The following is a 19,424-nucleotide window of genomic DNA, read 5'->3' as shown; positions in this document are numbered from 1 at the left end:
TCCTACCATTTCACCCCCTGGTTCTGCCATAGCCCTCCATGCCCCCCATCCCTCCCCCTTTTGGAGGGCAGGATTCACCCAGTAAACGTTTGCCTCTCTCTTCCCCCTTCCCCCCCAGAGCCTCTTCAAATATTTGGCGGCCACCATGCGGCGAGGCTTCTACACGGAGGAGAAGACTGCGGGAACCGGCAAGTCTCTTTCCTCGAGGAAGGCTTGCGCTGAGTCAACTCCAAACAAAAACTAGCAAGACAAAAATCTGCTCTTGATGTGACTCAACGATGGACACACACCCTGGACTCCCCCCTTTTTTGCTCCTCTCTTCCAAGTGGAACTCCCAGGTGCAGGGAAAGTCCTTTGCAGAGATTCCGTCTCTGATGGAAACAGGGGTTGGTAATAATACTTTTAAAAGAGAAACCCGAGGCAAGGATTTCTTGAAAAAAGGACCAATCATCCATCAATCTCCTTCCCACGAGCTTTCTAAATGCGTATTTATGTTTGGGAGGGATTGTTGCAGGAATGGAGTCCTGCTCAGCTGAGCACATGTTGCCCTGCTGTTTCAGAGGGCTCCTGATAATAATAATAATAATAATAATAATAATAATAATAATAATAATAATAATGCCTTTATTGTAATTGTACAACCTGTGTACAATGAAATTAAATGAGCCCCCCCCAACACTCAATCTCTTATCGAACAACACGCCACCTCGCAAGTCAATTTCGCTAAGTTATTTTCGATGCAGTACGATAATCTTTATTGTCATTGTCCCATACAGAACAACGAAATTGAAAAAACTACATCAGACATTCAGAAACCAACAAGCCTGCTATCCCAGCTATCCCAGCCTGGTTAGCCCCCTCAAAACTCTGATACCCCATAATTAAATACAATATACTCCCATAGAGACTCTTTACACTGCGTTTAAAACCAAAATCGCATTTGGGTGGAAACTGTTTCTTAGGCGGCTAATCCTAGTCTTTATAACCCTATACCTTTTTCCAGAAGGCAGAAGCTAAAAGAGATCATTTCCGGGGTGCGCACAATCCTGCGCTATCTCTGCAGCTTTCTTGTGGCACCTGGAAGCGTAGATTTGATCTAAGGCGGGAAGAGTGCACCCAGTTATTCTCTCCGCAGTCTTTACAACCTTGGACAGCATTGTTTTTCCCCTGACTGTGCAGATCCCAAACCACACACACAGACCATAAGTTAATACACTCTCCACAGTACAATGGTAAAATGCCATCAACAATTCCTTTGAGAGATTATTTTTCTGGAGGAATCTCAGAAAATATAACCTCTGCTGTGCTCTCTTCATCAGGTCTTTGCTGTTTTCTCCCCAGGTTAGGTCATCTCTCAACTCCATTCCCAGAAATCGAAACACCGAGACCACACACTCCCCCTCCATAATGAGTGGCTGAATATTCAATTTACATTTCCTAAAGTCCACAATAATCTCTTTTGTTTTCTTTAAGGAGTAAGTTGTTTTTCCTGCACCACTCCCCCAACTGCTCAACTTCCTTCCTATAGGCTGCCTCTCCCTCTCCAGCCATGATTAAACCAACCACCATTGTATCATCTGCAAACTTAATGATCTTATTATTGGGGTTTTGGGGGGCACAGCCAGCTGTATAGAGCATATATAAAAGCAGGCTCAACACGCACCCCGTATTCATGATGAGATCCGCAGAGACGTGGGAACCCATCCTGATCCGTAGGGAACGGTTTGATAGAAAATCTAATATCCACCTGCACAAACACGGCGGAAGTCCTAGGTCTAATAGTTTGGGCACCAATCTATGCGGAAGAATAGTATTAAATGCAGAACTAAAGTCTACAAATAACAATCTCGCATAGTTCCCTTGCTTCTCCAAATGAATCAGGACAGCATATAAAGCCATTGCCATAGCATCAGGGCTCAGATGCTCAAAATCCACCATCCATGCCTCCTTGGGAAATAGAGATGGCTCTGTTGATATCAGTACATCACCATTTCTATTGTTCTTGTTGTTTAGCCGTTTAGTGGTGTCCGCCTCTTCGTGACCCCCTGGACCAGAGCACGCCAGGCCCTCCTGTCTTCCACTGCCTCCTGCAGTTTGGTCAAACTCATGCTGGTAGCTTCGCGAACACTGTCCCACCATCTCGTCCTCTGTCGTCCCCTTCTCCTTGTGCCCTCCATCTTTCCCAACATCAGGGTCTTTTCCAGGGAGTCTTCTCTTCTCATGAGGTGGCCAGAGTCTTGGAGCCTCAGCTTCAGGATCTGTCCTTCCAGTGAGCACTCAGGGCTGATTTCCTTCAGAATGGATAGGTCTGATCTTCTTGCAGTCCATGGGACTCTCAAGAGTTTCCACCAGCACCATAATTCAAAAGCATCCATTCTTTGATGATCAGCCTTCTTTATGGTCCAGCTCTCACTTCCATACATCGCTACAGTGGTGCCCTGCAAGACGAATGCCTTGCAAGACGAAAAACTCGCTAGACGAAAGGGTTTTCCGTTTTTGCGTTGCTTCGCTAGACGAATTTCCCTATGGGCTTGCTTCGCAAGACGAAAACGTCTTGCGCTTTTTTTTTAAAGCCGCTTGAAGAGGCGCAGTTGCTACGGACTGTGCTTCGCAAGACGAAAAACATCGCAAGACAAAAAGACTCGCGGAACGAATTCTTTTCGTCTTGCGAGGCCCCACTGTACTGGGAAAACCATGGCTTGAACTATACGGACCTTTGTTGGCAAGGTGATGTCTCTGTTTTTTATTGCTTATTTGCTTTCCATAAGCAATACCCGGCTACATCACTTTGGGGTTGTTTATAATGCCAATAAAAATCAGAAATTAAAGAAAGGAAGAAATGGACCCAGACGGACAGATTTGCCCACCATCCCTAGACAAAAAAATAGCCTGACCTGGTTTTACTTTGTTTCGTAGCCTCACTGCTGCCTTGAAGATATTGCTTTGGGTTGCAGATACCGTCAGACTGGCCACACCTGCGCTCCAGATGTTTTTGTCCCATCCCACGGAGATGGAGCATTTGGGAGCTTGCTTTGCATCACCTGTGAGCAAACCGTGAGCCCTTGAAACGTCAGCTCCTGTCCCTCCTGCCTTTTACTGCCTCGCGCTCCTCAAGCCCCGCTGCTTTGCAAAATGATTTGCTTGCGATTTCGGCAATTAGGCTGCCTTGAAATGTGCTCTCGCTTTCCATCAAATGGTTTGCCCACAGGATATTCCCAGAGCAGTTTTTCCTTCTCTGTAATTCCCCCCACCCCACCCCTCTCTATAATTTAGGGCTGCGATGTGTAGTTGGTTACTCACTGGCGTTAATTGCTTTGAAAGCAGTCTGATCGATTTGCAAAAGAAAATAGAGCGCAAGCTATATCTCAAAAGATGCCTGCAGAGATTGAGCCCACCGGAAAGCTCTCCTGCCCGGACCTCATTTACATTATTCTTAATTTTTTTAAATTACAAACTTTCCTGGCAAAAAATTAAAACTACCAAGCGCGAAGTGTTGTCTTCCAGGACAAATGCATGTATAGATGATAAGTCTTTTATGCTGTCATCCACGGGGCATCAAAGCAGACTTGGGAAATCTTTTGCATTGCAGATTGAAATCATTGAGTCGGGCAGGAGAACGTCCTGGTGGATCGGTCCCATGGTGGCTCAGATCTGCCTGCCTCCCACCCACTCGCCTTTAACTGTTTCCCCAATCTCCCCCCCTCCATGCTGACGGTCGCCCCACTGAGCCGCAATCTTGGTGACTTTTGGACCCCAACAATCTGGGTGACTTTTTGGATCCCTTGTACTTTCAGAAAGATGTGCCTTTGGGGCTTTCCCAGCCTGCTGCTGACGCTTCTGTACTATCAGATTCCTAATAAAAGTTTAGAAAATGGGAAAAAAAGCACAGCAGTTCCTCTTTCCGGCCTCTTCCTTCTTATTGCCTTCCGTGTCTTTGCAGATAGCAGGAACGGACGGGGCGAAATGTGCAGTTGGATAAGGGAAGCTCTGCCTCTGTGTGTGATATTCTAAAACATGGGTAGACAAACTAAGGCCCGGGGGGCCGGATGCGGCCCAATCGCCTTCTCAATCCTGCCCTTGGACAGTCTGGGAATCGGCGTATTTTTACATGAGTAGTATGTGTCCTTTTATTTAAAATGCATCTCTGGGTTATTTGTGGGGCATAGGAATTCGTTCATTTCCCCCCCCCCTCCAAAATATAGTCCAGGGAACAGTGGACCGGCCCCCTGCTGGAAAGGTTTACTGACCCCTGCTCTAAAACAATTAAAAACCGCCAGCCATCTGAGCCAACTCCTAGGGGCCGAGGTCCATTCAAGCCCCCAATAAAATATTTGAGGGGGCTGGGCCGGACGGACTATGCATGCATATTCAACTGCTTAATGGCTTCCACGTCAACCAGGAAATCTCAGTGGCGGAGGTGAGAAGAGAAGAGTTGTTCCATTGTCTGGAGAGGTTCCTGCAACTAATCCAGAATGCGGCAGCCAGACTGGTGACTGGGAGCAGCCGCCAAGACCACATAACTCCGGTCCTGAAAGACCTACATTGGCTCCCAGGACGTTTCCGAGCACAACTCCAAGTATTTGTGCTGACCTTGAAAGCCCTAAGCAGCCTTGGTCCAGTATATCTGAAGGAGCGTCTCCACCTCCATCGTTCAGCCCAGACACTGAGGTCCAGCTCCGAGGGCCTTCTGGTGGTTCCCTCCCTGCAAGAAGTGAGGTTACAGGGAATGGCGTTTCTGTGCGCTGCTCTGGTTCGCCACAAGCGGCTTAGTCCTGCTGGCCACATGACCTGCTGGCCACATGTACGCCAGCTCCCTTGGCCAGTAAAGCAAGATGAGCGCCACAACCCCAGAGTCGGCCACGACTGGACCTAATGGTCAGGGGTCCAAAATAATAATAATATATATAGGGTGCCTACATTCTGAATGAACTGGTTGCATGGAAACATGTGCAAATGGCTTGAGATACCTATTAGGTCCATCAATTACCAGGTAGCATATATTTAACACAAAAAACAGCGACCATTTGTTGTTGACAAAGGACAGCTGGACATAGAAAGGGCCCCATTACTTTCAGTAGCTTAGGGCCGCATCAAAGCCCTGCTATAGCCTGAGAAGGCCCTCCCTTGAATTTCCACCAAATGTGCCTCAGACGTTGGTGATAGGTTCCGACATCTCAGATGTTATGCACTGAGTTGAATAGGATCCAAACTGCAGCAGTCTGATTGGTCCTAGAACAATAGGATCCAAAATGCAGCAGTCTGATTGGTCCTAGAACAATAGGATCCAGAATGCAGCAGTCTGATTGGTCCTAGAACAATGCAGCAGTATGATTGGTTGGCAGGAACCACCCAATCATGCTCCAGATAGAAGTGAATCCACAACCTGATTGGCTTACAGTAGAATTCCGGAATTAGCCAATCATGTGCAGCCCATTGTGTAAAGAATGTATATAAAGCAGATACTGTGAGGGGACTTTCATTCATTCCTCCTCACCACTATGAGCTGAATAAAGAGCATGAAATCACTTTGCGACTCTGAGTATATTTCATCAGCGATATCTTTTTTTAAAAAACCAAGGTCTCTTCTATGGAGGAATGCTCCCTTTCTGATAACCTGGCCCTTAAGTTGCACAGGGTTCTATACAGATCAGCAGCAAGCCCCTTTGAGCTTTGCCTGGAAATGGTCCAGTTGGATTTCTGCCTGCCCTGAAAGGAGGCAAGGGGAGAATGGCGAAAGGTTTATTTGTACAGTTGGGTCGGCTGAGCGTTTTATCCAAAATGAGTATGGGAGCTTCTCGTAATTAACGTCTTTGCCTGAGGTCAGGAACAGAAATCACACAAGTGGGGTTGTCGAGCCCTGGTTTATCGGCGCTGACTTTTTTATGTAAATGCATCCAAACAATAACACTGAACAACAAACTTTATGAGCCTTTCCAAGTGCAGACGGACTCATACTTGGAGCCTGGGAAGATAAACATCCATCTATTATGCAATCTGAAGCCTTTAATGGCCTTGCTATCTTTGGGTTTGGGCTGGGTGTCCATCAATATGCAGATGATACCCAGCTCTACCTCTCTTTCAAATCAGAACCAGTGAAGGCAGTGAAGGTCCTGTGTGAGTGCCTGGAGGCGGATGGAGGATGGATGGAGGTTGGATTCTGACAAGACAGAAGGACTGTTCTTGAGGGACAGAGGGTGGACAGGTGTTGGGGACTCCCTGGTCCTGAATGGGGTAACTGTGCCCCTGAAGGACCAGGTGAGCAGCCTGGGAGTCATTTTGGACTCACAGCTGTCCATGGAAGCGCAGGTCAATTCTGTGTCCAGAGTCGCCACTGAGACCCCATAACACTGGTCTTGAACGACCTACACTGGCTCCCAAGACGTTTCCGAGCACAATTCAAAGTGTTGGTGCTGACCTTGAAAGCCCTAAATGGCCTCGGTCCAGTAGACCTGAAGGAGCGTCTCCACCCCCATCGTTCAGTCCAGACACTGAGGTCCAGCTTCGAGGGCCTTCTGGCGGTTCCCTCCCTGCAAGAGGAGAGGTTACAGGGAACCAGGCAGAGGGCCTTCTCAATGGTGGCACCCACCCTGTGGAACGCCCTCCTATCAGATGCCAAGGAAATAAACAACTATCTGACTTTTAGAAGACATCTGAATGCAGCCCTGTTTAGGGAAGCTTTTAATGTTTGAATTTTGACTGTGTTTTTAATATTCTGTTTGGGAGCTGCCCAGAGTGGATGGGGAAACCCAGTCAGATGGGTGGGGTATGAATAATAAATGATGATGATGATGTTACTCTTGAGACCAAGGCGTGCTTGCACTGTAAGATTTGCTGCTTGCTTATATTATAATCTTGCTGTCTGAACAGCATCCAGACCACCCGTCCCTTTCGTTCTATGTAACAGGCCAACTTTGCTTTATTCCTCTTGTGCGAGAACGTCTTGTGGGCTTTCAAACACAAATTCATATCAAGCACACATTATAACTCTCGCCAAACCCCTTAGTAGCTTGTGTAGGAAGAAGCATGGGTGCTGGACATGCATGTGGGTTCAGACACGCCCCTTACAACATGTGCATGACATAACAAACACGTCATAACACAACATAAGATTCCTGCATTGCAGCGGGTTGGACTAGATGACCTTTGGGGGGCCCATTCCAACTCTTGAATCCTAGTATTCTATGATCTTTACACAGAGGCCCCCCCCCCATTGCCTGCTGCAGTCCTGGACCATCTCCCCTCTTTCATCTTTGCAGTGACTCGGTCCTCTCTGGGACTTCTTTGGATTGTTGTTTAAAAAAAAACAATTTTTTTTTTAAACGACTTTGTTGGCTGGAAGGGAAGGGTTGTGATTGTACTGGCAGCTGTCTTTAGGCTGGCCAGCCAGCGAATGCTTTGCAGTCGTCTCCTTGTTTCAACGCCAAACAGCCATCCTGAAGCGAGAGAGGTGTGGCAAAGATTGCATCCTGCAAGTGTCCGGAATCGCTGGTGCTGCCTCGGTCCAGCCAGAAGGGTCTACGGCACAGCGAGGAGCCAGAGGGCAGGCGAAAACAGCAGTGGACGAACATCTTTGGCCTGGTGAGTCAGGATGGGGGAGAGAAGTGCCTGGCTTTTCTTGTTTGCAGGGCTCCTTCACCCACCCAGCTCCTCCACAACCCCAAGAACTACAGCTCCGGATGTGCCCTGCAAACTAAGAACATTTGAGGTGGAAACAGGTAAGTGGAACAGAAGCTTCTCACCAGAACCAAGAGGTTTACCTTGCAGGCAGCAGCAATGGGAGTCTGAGCTATTCCAGAAGCACAAAACCCTGCAGGATTTGAGCTGTCGATTGGATGGGATAGAGCTGTAGGCTTCCAGCACGAGATGCCTTATCATTTCATCACAGAAAGCAGAACATGTGCAAATCCATGGCAGTAGCAAACAGCACCCACTTGGAGTCCACGGGAGACCCCTTGCAGCCAGCTGCAAATCCTGCCTCTCCCATGCTTCCCGTAGCTCCGGAAAACGTGAGCTGCGTGTGTCTTGTCCAATGGGCATCGTTCAGGCTGGGGAACGCTGTTGAGCAAGCATCTTCTGTGAGTTCAGAAAGATCAGCCAGTCGCCGCTGCCCACTGGCAAACCGTCAGATATCCACGAGATGCACATTCACTCAACTGTTGTGAGGGTTTGGCTTAGGAAGGGAGGCTTACGGAGGAAAAAACCCCAGGGAAAGGGAGTGCCGTGTTTCCCTTAGTTTAGGGAAGGCTTTAGATGCAAACGCAAACGCTTAAAAGCTTGCCATGAATATGTTTCGGTTGAAAACCTCTGGGCGGGTTTTGGATGAGTTGCACTAATGGGAACCAGCACAACGGTTCCCACGAATGCGACAGGACTCCTAGCTTCATAGAATCGGAGAGCTGGAAGGGTTCCTGAGGGTCATCTAGCCCAACCCCATGCAAAATAATAATTTCAGTTAAAGCATCCATGACAGAGGGCCATCCGACCTCTGCTTAAAAACCTCCAAGGAAAGAGAGCCCACCATCTTCCCAAAGAGACCGCTCCACTGTCGAACAGTTCTTGCTGTCAGAAACTTCTTCCTGATGTTTCGTCGGACTCTCCTTTGTCATTTGAATCCATTGGTTCAGGCCCTACATGCTCTTTAGATGATACTAATGTTATTGGGAGCAGGGACGTGGGTGGCGCTGTGGGTTAAACCACAGAGCCTAGGACTTGCCGATCAGAAGGTCGGCGGTTCAAATCCCCGCGACGGGGTGAGCTCCCGTTTCTCAGTCCCTGCTCTTGCCAACCTAGCAGTTCAAAAGCATGAAGTGCAAGTAGATGAATAGGTACCGCTCTGGCGGGAAGGTAAACGGCGTTTCCATGCGCTGCTCTGGTTCACCAGAAGCGGCTTAGTCATGCTGGCTACATGACCCAGAAGCTGAACGCCGCCTCCCTCGGCCAGTAAAGCGAGATGAGCACCGCAACCCCAGAGTCGGTCATGACTGGACCTAATGGTCAGGGGTCCCTTTACCTTTATGGGGGTTATTAGCCCTGGCAGACTTCCCAGGGTGGGGGAGGACAGTCTCACAGACCCACAGATCACCCGTGATCTGTCGGCTTACATCAAGGTGCGAGCGGCAGGAGCACTGGGTCTAATAATAATAATAATAATAATAATAATAATAATAATAATAATAATAATAATAATAATTTATTATTTGTACCCCGCCCATCTGGCTGGGTTTCCCCAGCCACTCTGGGCGGCTTCCAACAAAGATTAAAAATACATTAAAATGTCACACATTAAAAGCGTCCCTAAACAGGGCTGCCTTTAGATGTCTCCTAAAAGTCTGGTAGTAGTTGTTCTCTTTGACATCTGATGGGCGGGCATTCCACAGGGAGGGCGCCACTACCGAGAAGGCCCTCTGCCTGGTTCCCTGTACCTTGGCTTCTCGCAGCAAAGGAAACCGCCAGAAGGCCCTCGGCGCTGGACCTCAGTGTCCAGGTAGAACGATGGGGGTGGAGACGCTCCTTCAGGTATCGCGGGCCGAGGCCATTGAGGGTTTTCAAGGTCAGCACCAACACTTTGAATTGTGCTCGGAATCGTACTGGGAGCCAATGTAGGTCGAAGAGCACGGCACGGCTGGCACTCTCCAGAGCCACTCCTACGCAGGCACACCTGTTCCTTAGAAATCAAAAACAGAGAGATCCCAAGCCAAGAGGAGAGGATCTCCTTGCTGCGACGTCCCGTCAGATGGGCAATTCACAAGCAATCTGTTCGTTGGGATTTGGGGAAGTATTGGCAGCTAGATGGGAAGCCCTGATGGGTCTCTGAAGTCCATGCAGTCTCCTGCCCTAGACTAGAATTCCAACATGTGGCTCAGTTAGCTAGACATTCTTCAGCTTTCCAACCCTACAATGGGTCGAAGGGTGCTTTCAATGTGCGAAAAACACTCTAGACATGCAGCCAAGCCTCTGCTTCTGTTCGAAGCAGAGATTGGAAGCAATGAATCAGGAGATCTGTCAAGTAACCACTTAGATGTGCTTGAAGTCTGTTGCCAGATGTTTGAGTAGATGCTGTCTAAGTGAATCATAAAGCTGGGAAATGATTCCGGAGAAAAGTTGTGAAGAAGCGGCTTGAAGAGCAAGCCTCATGAGGATTGTGTCCTACATCAGCCTCTGCCAAGCTGGCTCGCTCCAGATGTTCTGCGCTCCAGCTGTTAGCAGAGAGACTGGAACAAATCTAGTCCAGAGAGAAAAGAAATTGATAGCACTTTACTGATAACAAGCAGAACAAGAGCAGTTTATAACTCGAGGGAAATCTTACTGACAGCCTAGTTGAGAACAGGGGGACTTTCAACAACACGTACTGAGGTCAAACCTCCTTCAGAAATACTTTCCCTTTCAACTGTCAAATCTCAGCCATCTTCCTCACTGGCCAAGTTCATCAGCTTTGTTGATTTTACTAAGCCAAATAGTTTAAACTGGGTTTTGAATAAATGTGCAATTCATTGTTCCTTTGGGGGGATCTTACTGTTACCAAAGTCGTAACTCTCTGCAGATTCCATAGGGTTCACGCAGGGTCTGTGTTCCTTCGGAGAATTGAGACCCATCGTAGACTGTCATAGCTTTAAGAAATATGGTTTAGTCACCTATTTACACTTTAAGTTGAGACACAGGTGGCGCTGTGGGTTAAACCACAGAGCCTAGGACTTGCAGATCAGAAGGTCGGCAGTTCGAATCCCCGTCACTGGCTGAGCTCCCGTTGCTCGGTCCCTGCTCCTGCCAACCTAGCAGTTCAAAAGCACGTCAAAGTGCAAGTAGATAAATAGGTACCACTCCGGCGGGAAGGGAAACGGCGTTTCCGTGCGCTGCTCTGGTTCACCAGAAGCGGCCTAGTCATGCTGGCCACATGACCCGGAAGCTGTCTGCGGACAAACGCCAGCTCCCTCGGCCAGTAAAGCAAGATGAGCGCTGCAACCCCAGAGTCAGCCACGACTCGACCCTAATGGTCAGGGGTCCCTTTACCTTTACACTTTAAGTATGCATGAAAGGAATCCAGATCTCACAGAGTGGTGATTTCAAGAGGCGCTTGTCCCCCACAGCAGTGCAGACAGCCTTCAGCCAGCCTGCCCAAGATGGATCCCAATTTTTCTTCTTCCTTCTTCTTCCCAGCACCCTTCCCAGCTCAAAAACTCTTTTCCTGTCACCTCAAACACATACCCTACCACCTTGGCAACATCTGTCTCCCCAGATCAAAGGATTCCTTTTTGATGGCCCATAAGGCCCCTTTGTCATATTAACAGATTTGCTCTTTGCTAGGCCAGCCAGGCTGGTTTGCACAAGCCACTGTTTGCTTCTTTAACTTGGCTGGAGACTCCTTCTTTTGCTGACCAGAGGGACCTGTGGGGAGTGGCAGCCCTACCAGCTGGGCAGCTTATCAATACCAAAAGGTGTCTTCCCCCTTTTTTTTCCTGCACCAGTGTGGTGTAGTGGTTAAGAGCGGTGGACTCGTAATCTGGTGAACCAGGTTCGCTTCCCCGCTCCTCCGCATGCAGCTGCTGGGTGACCTTGGGCCAGTCACACTTCTCTGAAGTCTCTCAGCCCCATTCACCTCTCAGAGTGTTTGTTGTGGGGGAGGAAGGGAAAGGAGAATGTTAGCCGCTTTGAGACTCCTGAAGGGGAGTGATAAAGCGGGATATCAAATCCAAATTCTTCTTCTTCTTGCTTTTTCATGCTTTATTGTTCATAATTGCATCTATACGACATAAACTTACATTCATTGTTATCCGCAAAATCAAAATCATCACAAATTGCAAAAGAAATATACAAACTTCTCTAACAATAAATTTTCTTCATCAGCATTTGACTTCCCGGCCTTTCCATATTCCTTTCATTTTGATAAACTTGTTGCTTAACTTAAGTACTTATTTAACAATGAAATATTAGGAAAAGGTTCTTCTCGTGGAGCTCTCAAAGGTCCTGGCATCCTTCTGTCCTGCTTGCAGGTTTGCCATTGGGGCATCTGGTGTCATGGTCCAGTTCACGGGCGATCGAAGTCCTGGCAGGGGACGTCGGGACCGGGGGCAAGATGGCAGGGTGGGAGCAGGAACGGGGGTCCAGAAGCCGGGAATCAGGAGCCAAGAGTCTGAGGATCAGAGAGCCAGGAGTCAAGAAGCCAAGGGTCTGAGGGTCAGGAAGCAAGGAGTCAAGAAGTTGAGGGTCCGAGGGTCAGGAAGCAAGGAGTCACAAAGTCAAGGGTCCGAGGGTCAGGAAGCAGGGAGTCAAGAAATTGAGGTTCAATGATCAGGAAGCGTGTTGCTGTGGCAAAGAGCCAAAGGGAAATGCCAGTGTGGTGTAGTGGTTAAGAGCAGTAGTCTCGTAATCTGGGGAACCGGGTTCGCGTCTCGGCTCCTCCACATGCAGCTGCTGGGTGACCTTGGGCCAGTCACACTTCTCTGAAGTCTCTCAGCCCCACTCACCTCACAGAGTGTTTGATGTGGGGAAGGAAGAGAAAGGAGATTGTGAGCCGCTTTGAGACTCCTTCAGGTAGTGATAAAGCGGGATATCAAATCCAAACTCTTCTTCTTCTCCTCCTTCTTCTGACCTTATATCCCTTCCCAGCTCTTGCCACCAGGTGCAGTGAGTTACCAAGCAGCCTCACCTGTGCGGCCGCACCTTGCCTCTTCAGGCCCCAGTCCTGTGAAACCCTACTGGTCCCAGGGCCTGACTCCTGCACGCACACCTGACATCCGGTTGGCCACTGTGAGAACAGGATGCTGGACTCGATAGGCCATTGGCCTGATCCAACAGGAATGGCCTTGGGAATACAGTGGTGCCCCGCAAGACGAACGCCTCGGAAGACGAAAAACTCGCTAGACGAAGGAGTTTTTCGTTTTCTTAGCCGCTTCGCAAGACGCATTTCCCTATGGGCTTGCTTCGCAAAACGAAGCTTGCCCCGCAAGCTCCGGGGATAGCGGGGAAGCGCAGCGCGTCTTCCCCGCTGTCCCCGGACCTGTTTAAAGCAAGGGACGGCGGGGAGAAGATCGCTTCTCCCCGTTGCCAGCCCCGCCATCTCCGGGGACAGAGGGGAAGGCGCGCGTGCCTTCCCCTCTCTCCCCGGACCCCTTTTGAACCAAGGGGCGGCAACGGGGAGAAGCGATTCTCCATGCTGCCCCTTCCCTTGCTTTAAAACAGGTCCCCTCTGTCCCCGGACGGTCTCCATAGGAACGCATTGATTGATTTTAATGCATTCCTATGGGAAACCGTGCTTCGCAAGACGAAAAACTCGCAAGAAGAAAAAACTTGCGGAACGAATTAATTTCGTCTTGCGAGGCACCACTGTAGACCACCCACTCCAGTTGTTTGGTGATAAGGACTGTGGTTGGGCTGGGGTGGTGTTTGGTGGCAATTTCTGCTTATTTCAGGGTACTCCAGAAGCATCTAACAATGCGGCTGTCCATGTTCTCCCAGGGTGGCGTGATGCCTGAGATCAGAGCGATCCCATGCCCTTCAGCCTTGCACAACCTCTGCATCTTCCTCCTGGCTATGCTGCTCCCGGGTCTCCCTGCCGCCAGGCAGCTCTCGTGTCAGACTGAGTCCATTGGGCTTCTACAAAGCATCATCCAGCGCATGGTGAGTAAAGAGGGACCAAGAGACGGATGGGAAGAGTTGGTGTGCAAATTAGGCTTGCTGAAATTGCCAAATGTTTTGGATGGAGGGGGCGGGCGTAGGGGTTTCCCGCCCCAGTGCCCTCCAGATGTTTAGGGATGCGATTCCCATGTGGGAATGTTCAGGGAGGCAGGAGAGGGTATATAGTTTTTTTATTATTAATTTTATTTAACATAATTACAAAATATTGCACATACATACGTACATACATATTTCAGATAAGCACATATATATATATATATATATAAAGAACAGAAATGGAGAAAAGAAAAAGAAAAAATAAGGAGAAAAAGAAGAAGAAAAGTTGAAAGAATTTCTTCCAAATATCTCAATAATAAAATTTTATTGATTGACTTCCATCACTTACACTGCACTTCCTATATACATTTTAAGCAAGATTGTATCTGTTATTCCGTATTTTTCTCATACAATCTCACACAAATATTCTAATCAATAAGTTTTCTAAATCTTTCATAAATCTATTCTAAACACAATCAATACCTTACATTTAATCTTTGTCTACATAAATAATCATTTAAACATTTCCATTGTTTCTGGATTATATTTTTTGATTTTTGTTTTATCAAATCAGTCAGCTTTGCTAATTCCAAGTATTCACATAATTTATTCAGCCATTCTTCTTTGGTTGGAACGTAATTTCCTTTCCAATTATTGGCTATTAACATTCTCGCTGCTGTTGTCGCGTACAAGAAAATATTAATTTTGTCATTTGGGATATGAAACTCTGCTAAGTAAAAGAGCTTGCTAGCGCAAGTTAGGAAGAATATTAATAAACTATATACCATTTGCCATCCCAAAGGAGAGGGTTTGTAGTTTATTAATATTCTTCCTAACTTGCGCTAGCAAGTTCCTTTACATAGCAGAGTTTCACATCCCCCTTTTTAAACACACAGCGGGCAGTTGGTTGCAGGCTTGTTTAAGCCTCTCAATATCAGATTCCTGGTAAGTCCCCTTATATCCCTCCTAAAAGAATGAACACACCGCAATCTTATTCAAAGTCAATAAAAGAAGTTTACTCACACCACCAGTTCACAGTTGGATCCCTGAAGGCAGACTTAGTTACAAAATACAGTGATACCTCTGGTTGCGAACGGAATCCGTTCCAGAGGCCTGTTCACAACATGAAAAGAGCGCAACCTGCAGTGGCGCATCTGCACACGCGCAGGTTGCAATTTGCCTCTTCTGCGCATGTGTGCGATGTCATTTTGCGCGTCTGTGCATGCGCAAGTGGCGAAACCCGGAAGTAACCCTTTCCAGTACTTCCAGTCGCTGAGGGACGTAACCTAAAAGAACGTAACATGAAGTGGACATGACATGAAGCATGACTGTATAGCTAAAAAGCTGCTCCAACGATGGAGGAAGTCAAAGAGAGAGTGTGTGTTTTGTGACTTGCCCTTGTGTTACCTGGGCAGGTAAGGTCACGCCCACCTCTTGTTGTTGTTATTTAGTCGTTTAGTCGTGTCCGACTCTTCGTGATCCCCTGGACCAGAGCACGCCAGGCACTCCGGTCCAGATGTCTTCTAAGAATCTGGTAGTTGTTTTTCTCTTTGACATCTGGTGGGAGGGCGTTACACAGGGCGGGCGCCACCACCAAGAAGGCCCTCTGCCTGGTTCCCTGTAACTTGGCTTTTTGCAGGGAGGGAACCGCCAGAAGGCCCTCGGAGCTGGACCTTAGTGTCCGGGCAGAACGATGGGGGTGGAGACGCTCCTTCAGGTATAAGGAGCTAAAAAGCTAAATAGTTTTGTACAGTTGCATATTCCTGCATGGCCAGAATTGGACCCAGACTCTACAATTCTAACTCTACAATTCTATGATTCTATGAATTGGATTTTTTTTGGGGGGGGGGAGATGTGTAATCAGTTGCTACTTTTTTAATTTTTATTGGGTTATCATCTTCCTTAGTGGGTTGTTCAAAGCACTACCCTGCTTTGTATGGTGTAGAGGGCACTGGGGGTGAGTTTGTGGAACCAAGGGAAGGGAGCGGCCCCCCCAAAAGTTTGGTAACTGCTGGTTTCGAGTTTCACTGTTTAGCTGGAGAAAGAATAACCGCAACCTGATATGATAGCCATGTTCAAATCTATAAAAGGATGTCACATAGAGGAGGGAGAAAGGTTGTTTTCTGCTGCTCCAGAGAAGCGGACACGGAGCAATGGATCCAAACTACAAGAAAGAAGATTCCACCTAAACATTAGGAAGAACTTCCTGACAGTAAGAGCTGTTTGACAGTGGAATTTGCTGCCAAGGAGTGTGGTGGAGTCTCCTACTTTGGAGGTCTTTAAGCAGAGGCTTGACAACCATATGTCAGGAGTGTTCTGATGGTGTTTCCTGCTTGGCAGGGGGTTGGACTCGATGGCCCTTGTGGTCTCTTCCAACTCTAGGATGCTATGATTCTATGATTCTATGACCTGAGTTTTCTGAGGTCAATGTTTGTATCACCATTTGAACAATAGTTCCTATTATCTGCTTTTCCCCTCCACTCATCTTCTCTCTCTTTCCTATTATCTTGCCCTTTCCCCCCACCTCTCATTTCCTCAGGTGTAACTGATCATCGGAGGAGAGGCAAGTTTTAACCTGCAACCAAGTGCTAGAGCAAAGTGTACGCGAGAGTCACGGCTCTGTTAAAAACTAATTGAAACACCCAAATCATACCGTACAGAGCAGACACAGAGTTAAAATCTATGGTGATTATATAAACTCAGAACAGTAGCAAACCAAGATGCACTTTTTTGTTTAGTCGTTAAGTCGTGTCCGCCTCTTTGTGACCCCCTGGACCAGAGCACGCCAGGGACTCCTGTCTTCCACTGCCTCCCGCAGTTGGGTCAAACTCATGCTGGTCACTTCGAGAACACTGTCCCACCATCTCGTCCTCTGTCGTCCCCTTCTCCTTGTGCCCTCCATCTTTCCCGGCATCAGGGTCTTTTCCAGGGAGTCTTCTCTTCTCATGAAGTGGCCAAAGTCTTGGAGCCTCAGCTTCAGGATCTGTCCTTCCAGTGAGCGCTCAGGGCTGATTTCCTTCAGAATGGAGAGGTCTGATCTTCTTGCAGCCCATGGGACTCTCAAGAGTCTCCTCCAGCACCAGAATTCAAAAGCATCAATTCTTCGGCGATCAGCCTTCTTTATGGTCCAGCTCTCACTTCCATACATCACTACTTGGCAAACCATTATAGCTTTAACTATACGGACCTTTGTCGGCAAGGTGATGTCTCTGCTTTTTAAGATGCTGTCTAGGTTTGTCATTGCTTTTCTCCCAAGGAGCAGGCGTCTTTTAATTTTGTGGTTGCTTTCACCATCTGCAGTGATCATGGAGCCCAAGGAAGTAAAATCTCTCACTGCCTCCATTTCTTCCCCTTCTATTTGCCAGGAGGTGATGGGACCAGTGGCCATGATCTTCGTTTTTTTGATGTTGAGCTTCAGACCATATTTTGCACTCTCCTCTTTCACTCTCATTAAAAGGTTCTTTAATTCCTCCTCACTTTCTGCCATCAAGGTTGTGTCATCTGCATATCTGAGGTTGTTGATATTTCTCCCGGCGATCTTAATTCCGGCTTGGGATTCAGCCAGCCCAGCCTTTCGCATGATGAATTCTGCATATAAGTTAAATAAGCAGGGAGACTATATACAGCCTTGACAAAATCCCTTCTCAGGTCTTTGTAGCAGAAAGGAGGAAGCTAACAGCTGTTTCCCTTCTGGTTTGAGTCAGCCAGTTAAGTAGGACAGATAAAATAGCCAAGAAGGACTTTTGAATGAATGTTAGAATTATGTTGGATAAAAAGAAGTTAAGTGGTTACCAGCTGTAATGATTAAGATAATTGGGGGGGGGGGAAGAAACGTGTAAAATTAAGTGAAAATTAAGGGTGAGGATTTGCTGAATGAATAATTAGAATTGGAATACAAAAAGGGGAGGTATGAGGAGGTCCGAGAAATAAGTTAAAAGAAAATAAGTGAATGAAATTATATGTGTTTATATTTTTGTATTTTTGTTTTTTGCTTCTTTTTGTATACCCTCTGAAAAGTTAATAAATATTTTTTTTTTAAAAAAAAAGAAGGACTTTTGAATGGAAATACAGTAAATTATCCACAGCACTCTGTAAAAGCTACATACCCACCAAATATGTTTTAATATTTCTATTGCTCTAGCCTGACGGTGGGGAAGAAGTCGGACCCATTTGTGGCGTAGCGGTTACAGCGTTGAACTGGGAGATGGGAGACCAGATCACTGATTTGGGGAATTACAGACCAGTTTCAAATCCAACAGTTTTTGCGAAAATGGGTGAAAAAGCAACGATTCCATCTCTTTATGACTTAGGATTGACTTAGGGCACATCCGCTGGAACCACCACTTTCCCCGGGGGGGGGGGGACCCACTGCCTGCCTGTGGATCAGAGCAAAGTCAAGGGGGTTTTCTGTGGAATGATGTTTATCCTGATTTAGAGCTGAATAACAGGTTGGAAAGGCAAAAACTCCTGGGCCTGAGCTTTTCCTTCCCTAGGTGACCTATGTGGTCTGACACTTAGAATCATAGAATCATAGAGTTGGAAGAGACCACAAGGGCCATTGAGTCCAACCCCCTGCCAAGCAGGAAACACCATCAGAGCACTCCTGACATATGGTTGTCAAGCCTCTGCTTAAAGACCTCCAAAGGAGGAGACTCCACCACACTCCCAGGCAGCAAATTCCACTGTCAAACAGCTCTTACTGTCAGGAAGTCCTTCCTAATGTTTAGGTGGAATCTTCTTTCTTGTAGTTTGGATCCATTGCTCCGTGTCCGCTTCTCTGGAGCAGCAGAAAACAACCTTTCTCCCTCCTCTATGTGACATCCTTTTCTATATTTGAACATGGCTATCATATCACCCCTTAACCTCCTCTTCTCCAGGCTAAACATGCCCAGCTCCCTTAGCTGTTCCTCATAAGCATCGTTTCCAGGCCTTTGACCATTTTGGTTGCCCTCCTCTGGACACGTTCCAGTTTGTCAGTGTCCTTCTTGAACTGTGGTGCCCAGAACTGGACACAGTACTCCAGGTGAGGTCTGACCAGAGCAGAATACAGTGGCACTATTACTTCCCTTGATCTAGATGCTATACTCCTATTGATGCAACCCAGAATTGCATTGGCTTTTTTAGCTGCCGCGTCACACTGTTGGCTCATGTCAAGTTTGTGGTCAACCAAGACTCCTAGCTCCTTTTCACATGTACTGCTCTCAAGCCAGGTGTCACCCATCTTGTATTTGTGCCTCTCATTTTTTTTGCCCAAGTGCAATAGTTTACATTTCTCCCTGTTAAAATTCATCTTGTTTGTTTTGGCCCAGTTTTCTAATCTGTCAAGGTCGTTTTGAAGTGTGTTCCTGTCCTCTGGGGTGTTAGCCACCCCTCCCAGTTTAGTGTCATCTGCAAATTTGATCAGGATGCCCTTGAGTCCATCATCCAAGTCGTTGATAAAGATGTTAAATAAGACCGGGCCCAAGACAGAACCCTGTAGCACCCCACTAGTCACTCTTCTCCAGGATGAAGAGGAACCATTGATGAGCACCCTTTGGGTTCGGTCAGTCAGCCAGTTACAAATCCACTTACCTTCTTTTAGCTGAGATTATCCTTTAATATAGGGGTAGCCAAGAGGGTACTCTGCAGACAGTGGCGTAGCGTGGGGGGTGCAGGGGGGGCCGGCCGCACCGGGCGCAACATCTGGGGGTTAGGGTTAGGGGCCGCAAATCCACGGGTTAGGGGGCGCAAATTACTTGCCTTGCCCCGGGTGCTGA

General features: G+C 47.5%; 2 protein-coding genes across 4 annotated transcripts in view; both read left to right on the top strand.

Annotated features, from left to right (window-relative positions):
• LOC308590519 (neuroglobin-like) overlaps positions 1–936 on the top strand; it is a 39,094-nt gene extending 38,158 nt beyond the window's left edge. Inside the window, exon 6 of one of the 3 annotated variants that reach the window (XM_081200638.1) lies at positions 119–936. In XM_081200638.1, the coding sequence (XP_081056764.1) occupies positions 119–244 (126 nt within the window). In that variant the 3' untranslated portion in view covers positions 245–936. The remainder of the gene's footprint in view (positions 1–118) is intronic. The other 2 variants (XM_081200640.1, XM_081200639.1) reach the window with 2 other exon arrangements.
• Positions 937–7,280: 6,344 nt separating this feature from the next.
• The window catches only part of LOC308590587 (uncharacterized protein), a 28,216-nt gene continuing 16,072 nt past the window's right edge, over positions 7,281–19,424 (top strand). The window contains exons 1-2 of the mRNA XM_081200766.1: positions 7,281–7,578; positions 13,453–13,614. Of these exons, the coding sequence (XP_081056892.1) occupies positions 13,462–13,614 (153 nt within the window). The 5' untranslated portion in view covers positions 7,281–7,578; positions 13,453–13,461. The remainder of the gene's footprint in view (positions 7,579–13,452; positions 13,615–19,424) is intronic.

The sequence above is a fragment of the Podarcis bocagei genome, assembly GCF_964188305.1.
Source record: "Podarcis bocagei genome assembly, chromosome: 7".
Classification (NCBI taxonomy): Eukaryota; Metazoa; Chordata; class Lepidosauria; order Squamata; family Lacertidae; genus Podarcis; species Podarcis bocagei.
Note: the sequence above shows the minus strand (reverse complement) of the source record. Positions and strands in the feature narration are given on the sequence as shown.